Source organism: Sporisorium graminicola, chromosome SGRAM_11, assembly GCF_005498985.1.
Source record: "Sporisorium graminicola strain CBS 10092 chromosome SGRAM_11, whole genome shotgun sequence".
Taxonomy (NCBI): Eukaryota; Fungi; Basidiomycota; class Ustilaginomycetes; order Ustilaginales; family Ustilaginaceae; genus Sporisorium; species Sporisorium graminicola.
The window spans coordinates 203,231-218,577 of record NC_043721.1 but is presented as its reverse complement, the minus strand read 5'-3'; the positions used below and the strand labels follow the sequence as shown (position 1 = coordinate 218,577).

Here is a 15,347-nt window from a genome sequence, read left to right as displayed (position 1 = left end):
AGGAGGTGAGGCTCGAGTTGAGTGAATGCTACATTAGCGAGCTGCCTGTCTGGGGAAATTGTGGACTTTTTGGCAGAGCTGGCTTGTGCTCTTGTGGATCTTTGGTGGCTGACTGAGGGGCAAACTGGCAGGAGCTTGGTTGGGTCCTTGCAGCTCTTTCACGCAGACCGTGCATTTCCGTAATGAAAGTTGAAATTCTCATCTCGCGCCGCCATCGATCAAGATCGGGCCCAGATGACAGCTAATGGACCGACTTCCGAGAGATGAACGAGAGAGATTTTCTGTTGACTCTCGAAAGGGTTCAACTGGAAACTGCTGCGCAATTCGACATTCATACGGAACTGCGCTTCTCATCCACAATCCACCACCGCCATTATTCGCCACTTCCTCCTTCTGTGCGCAAAGGGCCATCATGGCTTCCAAAACAAGCGACGAGCTCTATCAGCTCGAACTTCTCTCTCTCACAGGAAAGATCGCCACGGAGCTGCTCAATCACACGGGCATCAACGACCGCGTGCTTGCAGAGTTCATCCTTTCGCTCCACGACTCGACCACCTCGGTCGCCGACTTCAAGTCGAAGCTCTCCGAGGTGGGAGCCGATTTTCCAGACAGCTTTGTCACCAACCTCGACCGTCTCATCCTCCGACTTCACCCAAAGCACAAGAAGGCTGCAGCATCCTCAGCGTCCTCCACCAACGCTAAAGCTGGCTCGTCTTCTCCCAGCGCCAAGGGCAAGGAGAAAGCGTCCATCGAAGATGAGCAGCGCGAGCGAAGAGCGCGCATGTTTCCCGGTCTCGCCATCAAGGACCAGGAATGGCAGCCTTCCCAAGAGAAAGGCCGTGACGCCGTCGACGACTTTATGAAGCAGTTCGAAGACATGGCTGCTGCCAAGTCCCGCTCGCCTGCCAATGGACGTGACAGCCGCATAGCAACAGAGTCGCGCTCGCCACCACCATCCTCATCCTCTTCTAGGCACACAGCCAAATACGACCGTGATGAAGCGTCTTCGAGCTCCCGCAGAGGCCGAGATGACCGCCCGCCGCCCCATCTCTCTCGTCCACCTCCCGACGATCGACCGCAACTGTACAAGATCTACGAAGGCAAAGTGAGCAACATGCGCGACTTTGGCGCCTTTGTCGCTCTCGAAGGCCTTCGTGGCCGCTTCGAAGGCATGGTTCATATCGGCTCCATCGCGACAGGTACGCGCGTCAACCACCCTTCCGATCTGCTCTCAAGGGGGCAAAGCGTCAAAGTCAAGGTCATGTCCGTCGTCGGCGACCGTATCGGCCTCTCCATGAAAGACGTCGACCAAGCAACGGGTCGCGACCTGACTCCTCACTTGCGAATCAAGAGCGAGGCGGAGATGGCAGAGGAACGCGAACGTCATGCCGCACGCTCGGCTAGCGGTGCTAACAGCGCTCCTCTGGGTGGTGCGAGAGCCAACGGTAACGGTAATGGAGCGGGAAGCGGCATCACAGTCAAGGAAGACGGACGTGGCAGAAGCATCAAGCGACTCACCAGTCCCGAGAGATGGGAGCTTCGACAGCTCATTGCTAGTGGTGTGGCCAAAGCGAGCGATTACCCCGAGCTAATAGAGGACGACCTCCGTACACCCAACACCCAGCCCGGTGCGGACGACGATGACGAGGAGATCGATATCGAGGTCAACGAAAAGGAAGCGCCCTTCCTCAAAGGGCAAACAAGCTCCTCAATCGAAATGTCGCCCGTCAAGATCGTCAAAGCTCCCGACGGCACCTTGAATCGTGCTGCCATGGCCGGTGCTTCGCTCGCCAAGGAACGCAGGGAGCTGCGCAAGCAAGAAGCAGAGGAGGAAGCCGATGCCGAGGCTGGCGACATGACCTCGGGCTGGCTCGATCCCATGGCACAGCAAGGTGACCGCATGTTTGCCCAGGATCGAAGGGGAAACATCCTCGGACAGAAGGCGCAAGACCAACCTGCGTGGAAGAAGGAGACGTTCAACAAGGCCACCACTTTCGGCCGCATCACTAATCTCTCGATGCAGGAACAGCGCCAGAGTCTGCCCATCTTCAAGCTGCGTCAACAGCTAGTGCAAGCTATCCGAGATAACCAGGTACTTATCGTCGTCGGAGACACGGGTTCGGGCAAGACGACGCAGATGACGCAGTACTTGGCCGAAGAAGGTTTTGCAGAGCGCGGCAAGATTGGTTGCACGCAGCCTAGGCGTGTAGCCGCCGTAAGTGTGGCCAAGCGTGTAGCGGAGGAAGTGGGGTGCAGGGTGGGGCAAGAGGTCGGGTATACGATCCGTTTTGAGGACTGCACAAGCCCGGAAACCAAGATCAAGTACATGACCGACGGTATGCTGCAACGTGAGTGTCTCGTCGATCCAGATGTTTCCAACTACTCGGTGATAATGCTCGACGAGGCGCACGAACGCACTATTGCCACCGACGTGCTGTTTGGTCTGCTCAAGAAGGCGCTCAAGCGACGACCGGATCTCAAGCTTATTGTCACATCGGCGACGCTGGACGCAGAAAAGTTTTCGACATACTTCTTTGGCTGCCCCATCTTCACGATTCCTGGCCGAACGTATCCGGTCGAGATCCTCTACACCAAGGAGCCCGAGCCAGACTACCTGGACGCTGCGCTCATCACGGTGATGCAGATCCACCTGTCGGAACCCACGGGCGACATCTTGGTGTTCTTGACGGGTCAAGAGGAGATCGACACGAGCTGCGAGATCTTGTTCGAACGTATGAAGGCGCTGGGCCCCAGCGTGCCCGAGTTGCTCATCCTGCCAGTCTACTCTGCTCTGCCGTCCGAGATGCAAACCAAGATTTTCGAGCCGACGCCGGCGGGATCGCGAAAGGTGATTTTGGCGACTAACATTGCCGAGACGAGCATTACCATTGACGGAATCTACTACGTGGTCGATCCGGGGTTCGTCAAGCAGAACGCGTACGACCCGAGGCTGGGCATGGATTCACTGGTGGTGACGCCCATCTCGCAGGCCCAGGCTCGGCAACGTGCCGGGCGTGCGGGTCGCACAGGCCCAGGCAAGTGCTACAGGCTGTACACCGAGGCAGCGTATCGCAACGAGATGCTTCCTAACTCGATCCCTGACATCCAACGTCAAAACCTGGCCTCGACCATCTTGGCGCTCAAAGCGATGGGCATCAACGATCTGGTCAACTTTGACTTCATGGACCCGCCTCCGGCCCAGACGCTGCTGACGGCACTCGAGTCGCTGTACGCGTTGTCTGCGTTGGACGATGAAGGGCTGCTGACGCGGCTGGGACGCAAGATGGCAGATTTCCCCATGGAGCCGATGATGTCCAAGATGCTGATTGCGTCGGTGGATCTGGGATGTTCAGAAGAGATGCTTTCGATTGTGGCGATGCTTTCGGTGCAAAACGTGTTCTACCGACCCAAAGACAAGCAGACGCAGGCGGACGCCAAGAAAGCCAAGTTCTTCCAGCCGGAGGGTGATCATCTTACACTGCTCACCGTGTACAACGGATGGGCGGCGAGCAAGTTCAGCATGCCGTGGTGTATGGACAACTTTGTGCAGGGGCGATCGCTGCGTCGGGCGCAGGATGTGAGGAAGCAGCTGGTGGGCATCATGGACCGGTATTCGAACGACGTGGTGTCGTGTGGCAAGAACTACAACCGTGTGCGCAAGGCGATCTGTTCCGGGTATTTCAGGAATGCGGCCAAGAAGGATCCGCAGGAAGGGTACAAGAGCTTGGCCGAGGCGGGGGGCACGGTGTACATCCATCCGAGCAGCTCGCTGTTCAATCGCGCGCCCGAGTACTGTGTGTACCACGAGGTGGTGCTCACCACGCGCGAGTACATGCGTGAGGTGACGGCGGTCGAGGCCAGGTGGCTGGTCGAGGTCGCGCCGAGGTTCTTCAGGCAGGCGGATGCGCTCAACATCAGCAAGCGCAAGAGGCAGGAGAAGGTCGCCCCGCTGTTTGATCGCTTTGCCAAGCACCAGGACGAGTGGAGACTGAGCAAAGTCAAAAGGGTGGGCAAGAGTTCGCAGACGTTTGGCTAGTAGAGAAAGCTCGAATAGCATTGATTGGTTTCCGATTGGACTCTGGTGCGTGTGGAGATTGCGGAGCTGACGTTTCTGTCCGAATGTGTGTGTGTGTGTGTGCGTGTGTGTGTGTGGTAGGTAGTGCTGGGTTGGGTGGTGAGAGCGAAAGGCCACAGTCCGGGTGTTCGGCAAAATGCCGAAGTGGTTCGGTGAATTTCGAGGGGCAATCTTATCTTTCTCGGCGAGAAGAAGAAAATTCTGTCCGCCCAACCAAAAGTTGATCCTCGGCAACCCCGACAGCCCACACCCACCGACCCACCCCGACCAACTGACCCACAAATCAACTAACTACCGTTGAGGAACCAATCCGAGTCAGCTGCCTGTCACTGCGTCCACCCCATATATAAACACTTCCCTCTCTCTCAGTCTACGTCGGCCGCTCTTCCGACGCACCTATCCCATCACATCAACACTACCAAAAAGCAGCGCTGCAATCATGACTTCTTCTGGGCCCACTGCGACCAAGTCCGACTACCTTGTCGTCGGCGCGGGCGTCAACGGCACATCCATCGCGACCTCGCTAGTCCACCTCGGCTTCAGCGTCACGCTCCTCGACCGCTCGCAGGACGGCTACGTCGCACCAGACGGCGCGTCGAACGACCTCAACAAGATCATCCGTGCCGACTACACAGACGCCAACTACTGCACGCTCGCAAAGGAGGCTATCTCGCTGTGGCGCACACACCCGGTGCTGTCGAAATTCTACCACGAGGTCGGCGTGCTGTTCCGCTCGAGCGACAAGGGCGAGGTGTGGGGGGAGCGCGGAGGCAACAGTGCGCAGGAGTATGTGAGGAAGGGCGTGGAGCATGCACATCTCAAGAAGGATGCACATTTGGAGGTGGGCGCCAGCTTGCCGAGGAGGGCGTATGTGCTGGAGCGCGATGCGCAGGTGGCAGAGCTGTTGAGCGCGAACGACGCGGTTGCGCTGGGCGAAGGTCTGCGCGGGATGGGCAGCACGCAGACGGGCTACTTCAACCCCAGAGGTGGCTGGGCCGAGGCGAACAACGCCTGCCGTGCACTGCTCCAACACGCGGTTCGCCAGGGTGTGCAGCTGCACCCGCGCTCCACCGTCACCGCCTTTATCACGGACAACAACAACGCCATCGTCGGCGTAAAGACGCACGACGGCCGATCGTTCTATGCGGACCACATCGTTCTCGCCGCGGGAGCGTGGACCTCAGATCTGCTCACCACACTCGTCCCGCCGCGTACGGCGGTGCACAAGGCCGGCTGGATGACCCGCCCCTCGGCACAGTGCGTTGCCATCCTCCGCCTCACCGCGGCCCAAGCAGCCGCGCTCCGCCACACGCCAGTCATGATCAACTTTGCCTCAGGCTTCTACCAGTTCGAGCCGACGTTCAACTCAGAGTGCAACGAGTGGCACATGAAGATTGCCTACCACTCGAACGGGTATGTGTACCCCAAGCCGGCAGTGCACTGCAACGGGCGGTATCCGGCGTTCGAGGCGTCGGCGCTCGAGGCCGAGAGGACACCCAGCCGCCAGATTGGCGCGGAGGGGGATGAGGGCGACGACGTCGGGTACGATATGGCCGCGCGCTCAATTCCGGCTGCGCATCTCGATGCCATGTTGGCCGAGCTCGGACAGGTATACCCGCAGCTGGCGAGGCGCGAGAACGTCGTTGAAACACGCGTGTGCTGGTACAGCGACACGTTGGACGAGAACTGGATCCTGGACTCGCTCGATCACCATCCGTATTTCTCCTCCCAAACCACCAGCGGTACATCTTCGGGCGCGCCCGCGTTCGGCAGCAACGTCTGGGTAGTCAGCGGCGACTCTGGCCACGCCTACAAATTCCTCCCCATGATCGGCTCGCTCTTCACCACCATCGCCCGCCTCCAACCCAACACCCGACAACTCGACCTCACCAAGTTCACCTTTGCTCATCAGCAAAAACTCCATGCACAGAAAGCCGACGGCGCCAAGATAGAGAGTGCCGACAGCAACCGCTTCAGCGGCGATGGTGCGCAGAAGGAGACGGCCAAAGTCGAGCGCAATGCGAGGGCGAGGTTGTAAGGCCTTGTGATGCTCCGAGTTGAGTTCGATAAAAGTGTCTTGTAGAGAGTGCAGGTGTGCTTCAATTCAAAACATGGCTTAACTACATATCTTGACTAGATCGTTTTGGGGTGTGTGTGTGTGGGTGTGTGTGTGTGTGTGTGTGTGTGTGTGTGTGTGTGTGTGTGTGTGTGTGTGTGTGTGTGTGTGTGTGTGTGTGTGTGTGTGTGTGTGTGTGTGTGTGTGTGTGTGTGTGTGTGTGTATGTGTGTGTGCGTACAGTGTGATGAGTAGGAAGACGAACGATTTGTGACGTGAGGGAAAGACCGCGCGGGACTTCAAAGCTCCATCAGACCACCCGCGCTCAGCTGCCAGCCTCTTCACCTTTCCCCTTCACACAATCTCTCGTCCATTCACCCTTACACACACACAACCACCACCATCCTCACAATCACACACTCGTCGAAAGCATTTGGAACCTTCATCATTGCCGGTCTTTCTCTCTGTCCCCTGCGCTGTGGACCTTGCACTTACATAACAACACACTCACTCTCGGCATCCTTCCTCGTCGGCCTCGCGCCCTTCTTGCCACTCAAGCCTTTCATCTTCTTCAACTCAGTCAGGCGCTGCATGGCGCGCTTGTTCCCCTGAGCCGCAGCCCGCATGTACCACCTCTTGGCTTCATCCAAATTAGCCGCAACCCCAATGCCAACCTCGGAATAGTACCCAACCGCATACTCGGCCTTGGGAATGCCTTTGCTCGCCGCCCTCCTGGCCCACAGGTACGCTTCGCTGTCCGACTGCTTGAGCACGCCCTCGGAGCCAGTGAGGTACCAACCCGAAAGCGCGAGTTCCGACTCACCGTCACCGCGCTGCGCCGCTTTGGTGTACCATGCGATACTGCGACGTGGATCGACGGGACACGTCAAGTTGCCATACTCGTACGCCGAGCCGAGCTTGAACTGTGACGGCGAGTAGCCAAGCTGTGCAGCCTGCGTGAACAGCTCACGCGCATATGCCTCGTCGTGCAGCACCACGCCGTTGCTCGGCTTCTCGTGCAGCAGCCCCAGCTCGTGCAGCGCATGCGGGTTGTCCTCATCTGCCTGCGCCGCAGCTCTCTTCAACCACACAATCGCCTCGCGCACGTTCCTGGGCTGTCCCAGCATGCCGTTCAACAGCACCATGCCGAGCTTGTACATGCCCGCCGTGTCTCCCAGCGCGCTCGCCTTGCGGTAGAACAGCACCGCACGATGGTGGTCCCGCCGCGTACCTGCGCCCACCTCGTTGCACACTGCAGTGCGGTAGGTTGCAGCAGGATGGTTCTGCTTGGACGCCTGCACATACAGATTGTACGCTTTTTCGTGGTCGACCTGCAACCCCAAGCTGCCGTTCCCGAAACAGTTGGCGAGGAAGAACTGCGCTTCAGCGAACGGCGGCTTGCCCAGTCCCATTCCTGTCGTGGCGAGCCGTTTGATGAGCTTGAGACTCTCGGACAACAACGTGTCTCGATACTTGCGCTGCTGCTTGGGGCCATCGGCCGGGTCGTGTACCTTTTTGGCCGCTTCGATGAGATACTTGGCGTATGCAAACTGGGCTTCCGGGTCAGGGTCCTTCTTCATGCGCTGCCGGTATTCGGCGACAAACGACTTGTTGAACGGGAGCGTCTGCTGGGGAGCGGCATCCTTGGATTTGCGACGTGGATTGTTCGTTGCCATGCCGGCGAGCGGGTTCGAGTTGGTCGACATCATGGAGAGCTGCGTTGCCTGTCGCGAGAGCATGGAGGGACGTGCTCCACCTGCACCGCCGGGAGGAAGCATGCCCATCATACCCGGTGCACCCGCAGCAGCCGCACCCGGAGCCGAGCCGTAGGCATCCGCACCAGGAGGGAAGCCAGGAGCAGCGCCATCTGGGAACCCGAGATAACCGGTAGCAGCAGCAAAGTACGGGTTCGATTCGTATGCCGAGTGACCGCCAGCAGGCGGATAGGGAGCGTGACCACCTTGAGCTGAGAAAGGATAGCCTGCAGAAGCATGGTGGAGCGCTTGCGGCTGAAAGGCGGGGTACGACGCAGCATTAGCAGCACCACCTCCATTACTAGAGTAATACGCTGCAGCATTGGGATCCCACTGCATCTGACTAGCATCGGCAGCACCAGCAGCGTGACCGTCGGTGGATCCGGCTGGATACTGAGCACCAACACCGCTAGCACCAGGGGGATAATCGCCGGGAGCGGAATGCTGCCGCATGCCCGAAGCATATTGATGGGCATAGGGAGCATTGTTTGCGGCGCTGCTGGTTGCTTGTTGAAGATTCCAATCGGGAGGAGCGCCGCCCGCGCGTGCTTGAGAGGCGTGGTAAGCGCTGCTGCTGCCCATGGTATGCTGGCTGCTGGAATGGTCATTTTGAGAAGCAGTCGCATTTGACGAGCTTGGGACGTTGGGATCAAGGTCGGCGGCGGCTTGATCGACTTGATCTGCAATGGCGGCCAATGAGTTTTCGGGGTGCACCTCTGCTGCCGACTGGTGGATTTCTTGGTTGGCGTACATGGCATTGGCTCGCACGGAAGCAGCGCTTGCGACGCCTCTTGTCGACGCTGCATCGGAAGTTCCAGGAGCTGCAGACGGGTAGGCAGGCGACTTGGATCGTTGCGGACCGAGCCTGGGAGTGCCGTAGAGGTTCATGTTGGCAAACGAGTCGCCAAAATCGTCGGCAAGAGGAGGTGCCCTAGATGATGAGTCTGCAGCTAGCGGACCGAGAGCAGGCATGGAGATGTTGGACTGGCCATACATTTGGGAGGATACCGGAGGAGCTGGAGCGAGGTGGGTAGCAGCAGTGTTGGCAGGATTCAATGCGGCGGAAGCAGCATGCTCTGGATAGTTGCTGCTGATGTGGCGCGGGGGTCGATAAGCATTTGTAGGAGGTGAAGGATGGCCGTGCTGCTGATACTGGCGATAGTCGGGATACTGCTGCGGATAGCCTTGTTGGTAGTGATGCTGCTGCTGCTGGGGTTGCTGCTGCTGGGGCTGAGTGGTGGCCGACGAATAGTACGACTGAGAGCCAGAGGAGCCTACGCTGCCACCTGCACGCGACAAACCAGGGTTGGAAGCGGAAGCGGATGATGAAGTTTGAGATGGCTGAGCGTTTGAAGACGAGGTGGGATTGTGGTGCTCTGTGCGTTGCTGTTGATGATGATGCTTCTGTGGTGGTGGAGCATAATGATCTTGATACTGCGGCGGCGGCGGCTGGTCTGGCTGAGCATAGTCGTAGCTGAAGGCGTATGCGGCCGAGAGCGACTCTTGCGATTCAGCTGTGGGCATGGACATCGTGGCCGCGCTCCGTTTGCAACAAGTGCGATAGGGGTGATATGCGGTGCTGATGCTGCTGCCGCTGCTACCCGAGCGTCGTTGTGCAGTTGCAAGTTATAGTGCAGAATGAGAGAGTGACTTTTGCTGCTGCTGCTGCTGCTGCTGCTTAAAGAGATCAGAGCACAGGCCTCGACATTTCGGATCTTCCCTCAATACCGCGTGATCTTGTGCTGAAATGCAGCTCTTGGGGATGTCTGCAAGTCGAGTGGCAGGTGATGTGGTGTCGGAGAGAAAGACAGAGAGAGAGAGAGAGAGATCGACTCGGTGTTGCGGTTGCTGTTGCTGTGTGTGGTTGTATCCAAATGCACTTTACAAGCGTCGGAGTTTCCTCCTTTTTCTCGCCGCGAGTCTGACGAACGGTCACGGTCAGGCCAGTTCGAATTTGACAGCAAGAATGTTACATTTTCTCATTCACATTTTTAGCAATAAAGCGGGGTCACAAAGGGGCTGTGTAGACGGCGATTGAGATTCCGAGAAGCAGTTTCCAGACTCGCTCAGGATGACGAAAGCAGACCGACAGCCCGTATCGCTTCCACATGGTCCGTTCATCTCTACTCAGCGACGTGGCCGGGGAGCGCACAGTAGAAGTCTCCTCCACCCTTTCTCCGCTCCTCGGTCGGCCCAACGTGGGACAAAAACGCCAAGCCTTTTCTAGAGCTATCAGCCTGCCTCTTCCATCCGCGCCACTGTTCACCTGGCAATCTTCCCCTGGCGTCTCTCGCGTTGGTTGCCATCCGACTACCACCTTCTCACACTTCTCATCCCTAATTCTCTCACAAATGGGTCTCTTGGACAAACTCGCAAGCAAGGTCGGCGGCAACTCGTCCGGTCGACCCAGCTCGCAGCAGTACGGCGGTGGTGGCTACGGACAGCAACCACCTTATCACCGGCAGCAGCAGCAGAGTCCGTACGGCGGTGGTGGAGGCTACGGCCAGCCACCATCACACCAGGCCGCTCCCTCTCCTCAACCACCGTCCGCTGCAAACACCTCGTCAGAAAAGCCGAAAGACGACGACCGTCCACTCCCCACCGGTTGGGTCAAGCAGTGGGACAGCAACTACAGCCGTTACTTTTACGTCGACACCAAGGCCACCCCGCCACGTTCCATCTGGGTGCATCCGGACGACGAGAACAAGAACAACGGCAGCTCTGCTCCCGCGGGAGGTTATGCCCCGCCCTCTGGTCCGCCCGGTGCGGACAACCGCGGCTGGGGTCAACAGCAGCACTACCCACAACAGCAGCCGTACGGGCAACCCGGCTACGGTAGCGGCTACCCTCAGCAGGGTGGCTACGGCGGCTATCCACAACAGCAGCCCATGTACGCTCAGCAGCCCATGATGGCTCAACAAGGCGGAAGATTCGGTGGTGGAGGCGGCCGCTTCGGCGGCGGTGGAGGTGGCATGGGCATGGGCATGGCCGGTGGTGCGGCACTCGGTCTAGGTGCAGGCATGCTTGGTGGTGCGCTGATCTCCCACGAGATGAACGACTCGTACCAGGATGGCTACCAAGATGGTCAGCAGGACGACTACGGCGGAGGCGACTACGGCGGTGGTGATGACTTCGGTGGTGGCGATTTCTGAGCTCCCTGCTAGCCTGCGACCTCAGCTTGGTGTGCATGTTCGCACTTGAGACCAAGCTTGTAAATAGAAATTGATGTGCATCGTTTCTCCTGTCACCCATCGACGCATGCCTGTTGTCTCATTCAATCTTGTAGATACATCCTCTGCTGTAAGGAATGGGTTTTGCTTTGTTCACTGTTCCCGCCTGACGTGACGAGTCGGTCCTCGCGTCATTGTGAGAGCGGGTGGCTGCGGGTTGTTTGTCCAACCAGACGGCAAAATGCACGATCAGGCCGCAGTACCAAGACAAATACCAATGGCCTGGGTCATGATGGCGAAGTCAAGCCTTCTGTATTGTATGCTTCAAGGTCAGTAGTGACGGGAGGAGGCTGGGATTGAGGTCAGATTTCGCATATGTTAGAACCTTGTTATGCAACATATTGAAAATATCGATCACGATTTTTTCCGGCCAGTGGTTGTTAGAACAATCTGCAGTTGCTGAGATCGGAACCGAGCTGAAGCGAATCCTAGCGCCGCCTCACACCTTTTCGAGGATTGGTAATCCACCTTGGACTTTCACTCTACTCGCACCATCCCCCCTACCATCAACCCCGTCTTCTACAACCACAATCATGTTCGCCACACGACCCGCGTTTCTTGCGCGCACACTGGCGCGCTCAGCAGCCACCCCCTCCGCATCGCTCGCCTCGTCATCCACCGCCTTTGCAGCGCGTCTCAAGAAGTCGACCAACATCACCGGCCTCGACGTTTCGACCGCTCCGCTCTCGGAGCTCGAATCGCGCTTCTCCAAGACATTGTCGTTGCTCTCGACGCTGCCGGAATCCTCGGTGTACCGCCAGGCCACCTCGGCGCTGACGCAGCAGAGGCTCGACATCGTATCCAAGTTCAACAAGCAGGCCGACGCGGTCAAGAGCAATGCGGAACAGCTCGAGAGTCTCTACCAGCAGGCTGAGCTCGAGCTGGATGCAGGCCAGCTAGAGCAGGTGCTTGAACAGGCCGTCGCCGAGTACAGGCTCGCCGCCAAGATGGTCGACTGGAAAGCGTAAGTCCCCTAACTTTCCATTTGCGAGAAATTGGAGTAACCGGTGGACTCAGCTGACGAGGTATATATCTTGCCTTTATTTCGTTTTTGTAGATGGGAGCCACTCGAACATCCGCCTGCGCCAGGTCAGTGGAGCTACTTTAGCATGGCCGAGGAAGCAGGCGAGGGAGGTGAAGACCAGAATGTCGGCGGAGGAAAGAACTAAGATCCGCAACTCGCATCCTGTCACACAGTAGACGCCGCCTTTTGGGAATGTGATATCTTTGTCGTCGAGTTTGCTCTACAGTACAGTTGTCTTGTCGCATCATCTTTGCTTTCCGTCAATTCACGCACGTTGATTTCGAACAAGCCCCGGACCGGTCACGCACCTACACGAGGCGCCGCGTGGACGAGCAGCACAAACACACACGAAGCTGCAAAGTGCATGCTCTTGGATGCTTTGGCAAATGCCGCTGCACTGTTACGTGCGTGCGTGTGTCTGTGTGTCTGTGTGTGTGTGTGTCTATGGATCCCAACTGCCCACGCCCAGACAGCGCTCGATAATCCACTTCCCCTGGAGACCCTTTGTGTCGAGCCAGACGATGAGCTTGCTCAGGTCCGATTTGCGGCCCCTGTCCGCGCCTCTTTCGACCTCGGGCCAGTCGGTAATGTCGTCAAACGCGCTGAATGCCTGCGGCGACGGATCCTGGGCGAGCTTCTCCGAGATCTTCTTGTGCGATGCCGGGATGTCGCTCCAGCTGGTTGTCTTGATTGTCGACCAGAAGGCGGCGAGAGCGAGGGCGGCGGCGGAGAGGTCCTCGGCGGTGGGGGACGCGGAGGGTAGGGGGTATTCGAGCACGATGAGGCCCGGTTTACCCGCGAGCAGGAAGCCCGTCAGTGGCGGGGTGGAGGTCGCGGCAAGCGTGCAGATGTCTTGGCGTTTGGTCTTGGTGGAGAGAGAGGGAAGGTAGTACCATGTGCGTTGGACGGTCGGTGGTGTTGTGAGTGCAGGAGAGGTCGGGATGGAAGCTGGGTTGGCGGCGTCGGCGGCGGTGCTGGTGGTGCTGGTGCTGGGAAGAGCGGAAGGAAGGGCGAGGATATGTTCGCTTACTTCTTCGATGGCGTTCAGAATCTGGCCGACCGCATCTTCGGGCTCCTCATCCCCCGCTTCAGCGGGCGCCATACCCTTCGCCAAAATCGCATTCACCTCCTCGACCCGACCTCTGTCCAGCCAGGACGGCGCGTTTTTGGCACTCGTCCACATCCTCACCCTATCCTCTTTCCCCACAGCTCTCAGCCTGAACCCAACATTCACCCACACCCCTCCGCCGGCCCCCTCGTCCTGTACTGCAGGCTCAGCCCTGACTTTCAACCCCAACACCACCTCGTCCGCTATCCGCTCCTTCAGCGCATTCGACTTTGCATCGCCCAGCGTCTCCAGTGGCAGCTGCAGGTACTCCGCCACGCTGCGAATGGTTGCCTCAGCAGCGGCAGTCACCTCGAGCTCGTCAGTTCCCGACCACATGGCGGAGAGCAGCTCAATCGAGGACAGTGTTGAGGTCAAGTCTTCTGGTGCGAGCAGGTAGGGCTTCGACGATGGCGAGGACGATGATGATGTCGACGCCAGCGGCGGTGGCGTGGGTGTTGGGTTCACCATGTTTTGCTCGTGTGAACGGTGGACGAGTGGTTGGCCGGAGGTGTTGCTGATCTAGAGCAAGGAAGCATGAAGAGGTGGAATGCGTAGCAAGCGAAAGTCGCCGTTCTTCTCGCCGCCGAGATCCGAAATGCTTCAGAGGCGGTCTAACATCCCTGCAATCTTTCCAAGGGTCTACTGCAGCGCTCCGCTCGATCCTGCGTCAACTCCACCTCGCTTAGTCAAAAGTTGCATCTCTCAGTTCTTCGCTTTGATAGCGTCGCGAAGGACCAGCTACGTTCCCACACTGCAGGCGAACACACGGCAAAGCCAAGACGATTTCGCTGAGGGCGGGATCCAAATGCTTTTTTTCTCCGCAGCCTACATCATCTAGCAACACAGCCCAAGTTGCTTCACTGCGAAGAGACGGTCTCCTTGGCCGGCTCCTGGGGCACGAACTCTCGCCAACTGTGATCCGCGGCCTCCTTATGCTGTCTGATGATCTTATCGCCCGCACTTGGGATCTGGGTGATCGCCGCCATGCCGACCAAACTGGCGAGCGTGATGCCCTGGGCCCATACACGCGTCTGCACGAGCTTCTGTGCAAACGTCATGGGCTGGGAGTGGATGTACGCAAAGATGCCGCCCATGCTCGTGGCCCACGTGGCGGCGACGACGCTGAACTTGTTCTCCTTGGCCCACGTCAGCGCTTTGTCTCCGAAGGAGAGGGACTCCCACTCACGCTGTTCGAGCGACTGGTATCGACGTTGGACCGCGGCACCCGCGTCCGTGTAGTGCGCCTGGTCAAACGCGATCCCCGCTTTGTCCGCCGCGATGACACCGGAGCCGATCGCGATCGACGAGATGAAGAAGAGCTTGATCGCGGGTGTGAGTGCGCGGAACGCCGGCCAGGAGCGGTTCAGGAAGTAGGCGGAGGGCGCGGAGACTGCCAGGCCCGCGCCGAAGCCTTTCACTGCTCCGTTGACCGAGGCTTTGTATTGACTAGATGAATGGGAGAGCAGCATGAAATGCAGAGTCAGTAAGAGGAGCTAATGCAACGAATGCAGGGCGGTGGTGGCATTGACTCACGCTTCTCGACGCTCTACGTCGCCTACATCTCGGTGCGTGCCGTAAGACATTCTTTTACAGTGTTGTCGTCGAAGGGACTGTTGTCTCTGATAATTTTGTTGGGTTGTGGTCTTGAGGAGAGGACTGCGCAGACGGCACGAATGGGCCAGTGATGCGATACCGTGGTCGACGTAGGGAAAGCTTGTTTGCGTCTGTCGACTGACTGGCTTGGTCTGAAAGGGAATGATGGGTGAACTCGAGAAGGAAGGATGCTCGGAGTCAGATGCGTTTTGAGGTGTGTCAGAATCACGCTTGGAAGAGTCAGCAACAGCACTGCGCTCTCCGGCCAACAAAGTGGAGGTCTACAGTCGAGAAAATTTAACTTTCGCGCAGGAAAGGAAGCTTTCGGAAGAGAAAAATAGAAGGGAGAGAGAGAGAGCGCGGGCTCGTCGAATTTCGGATTCGGCCTGATGCGTCGTCCTGTGCCGCCGCCGCCGCTGCTTCTCCTTGAGGGCCTTCTTTCTCGTTCGACTAAACGCCCTTTCCACGCTGAAAATGAGACATCAGTCAGCTCGGTCGGTGAAATCCG

General features: G+C 58.3%; 7 protein-coding genes across 7 annotated transcripts; 4 read left to right on the top strand and 3 right to left on the bottom strand.

The window, feature by feature from the left end:
- Nucleotides 1-412: 412 nt before the first annotated feature.
- EX895_001372 (uncharacterized protein) lies at nt 413-4,036 on the top strand (the record flags this gene model as incomplete). Its single annotated transcript, XM_029881971.1, has 1 exon — nt 413-4,036. The coding sequence occupies one exon, from the start codon at nt 413-415 to the stop codon at nt 4,034-4,036; it is 3,624 nt and encodes a 1,207-aa protein (XP_029741572.1).
- Nucleotides 4,037-4,514: 478 nt separating this feature from the next.
- Nucleotides 4,515-6,113, top strand: EX895_001371 (uncharacterized protein; the record flags this gene model as incomplete). Its single annotated transcript, XM_029881970.1, has 1 exon — nt 4,515-6,113. One exon carries the CDS (start codon nt 4,515-4,517, stop codon nt 6,111-6,113), a length of 1,599 nt encoding a protein of 532 aa, XP_029741571.1.
- Nucleotides 6,114-6,621: 508 nt separating this feature from the next.
- On the bottom strand, nt 6,622-9,414 carry EX895_001370 (uncharacterized protein; the record flags this gene model as incomplete). The annotated part of the gene is made up of 1 exon (XM_029881969.1): nt 6,622-9,414. The coding sequence occupies one exon, from the start codon at nt 9,412-9,414 to the stop codon at nt 6,622-6,624; it is 2,793 nt and encodes a 930-aa protein (XP_029741570.1).
- An 821-nt stretch (nt 9,415-10,235) lies between these two features.
- EX895_001369 (uncharacterized protein) lies at nt 10,236-11,036 on the top strand (the record flags this gene model as incomplete). Its single annotated transcript, XM_029881968.1, has 1 exon — nt 10,236-11,036. The coding sequence occupies one exon, from the start codon at nt 10,236-10,238 to the stop codon at nt 11,034-11,036; it is 801 nt and encodes a 266-aa protein (XP_029741569.1).
- Nucleotides 11,037-11,647: 611 nt separating this feature from the next.
- On the top strand, nt 11,648-12,283 carry EX895_001368 (uncharacterized protein; the record flags this gene model as incomplete). The annotated part of the gene is made up of 2 exons (XM_029881967.1): nt 11,648-12,078; nt 12,172-12,283. 2 exons carry the CDS (start codon nt 11,648-11,650, stop codon nt 12,281-12,283), a joined length of 543 nt encoding a protein of 180 aa, XP_029741568.1.
- Nucleotides 12,284-12,580: 297 nt separating this feature from the next.
- Nucleotides 12,581-13,714, bottom strand: EX895_001367 (uncharacterized protein; the record flags this gene model as incomplete). Its single annotated transcript, XM_029881966.1, has 1 exon — nt 12,581-13,714. The coding sequence occupies one exon, from the start codon at nt 13,712-13,714 to the stop codon at nt 12,581-12,583; it is 1,134 nt and encodes a 377-aa protein (XP_029741567.1).
- Nucleotides 13,715-14,103: 389 nt separating this feature from the next.
- EX895_001366 (uncharacterized protein) lies at nt 14,104-14,829 on the bottom strand (the record flags this gene model as incomplete). The annotated part of the gene is made up of 2 exons (XM_029881965.1): nt 14,104-14,692; nt 14,780-14,829. 2 exons carry the CDS (start codon nt 14,827-14,829, stop codon nt 14,104-14,106), a joined length of 639 nt encoding a protein of 212 aa, XP_029741566.1.
- Between the last annotated feature and the right edge of the window lie 518 nt (nt 14,830-15,347).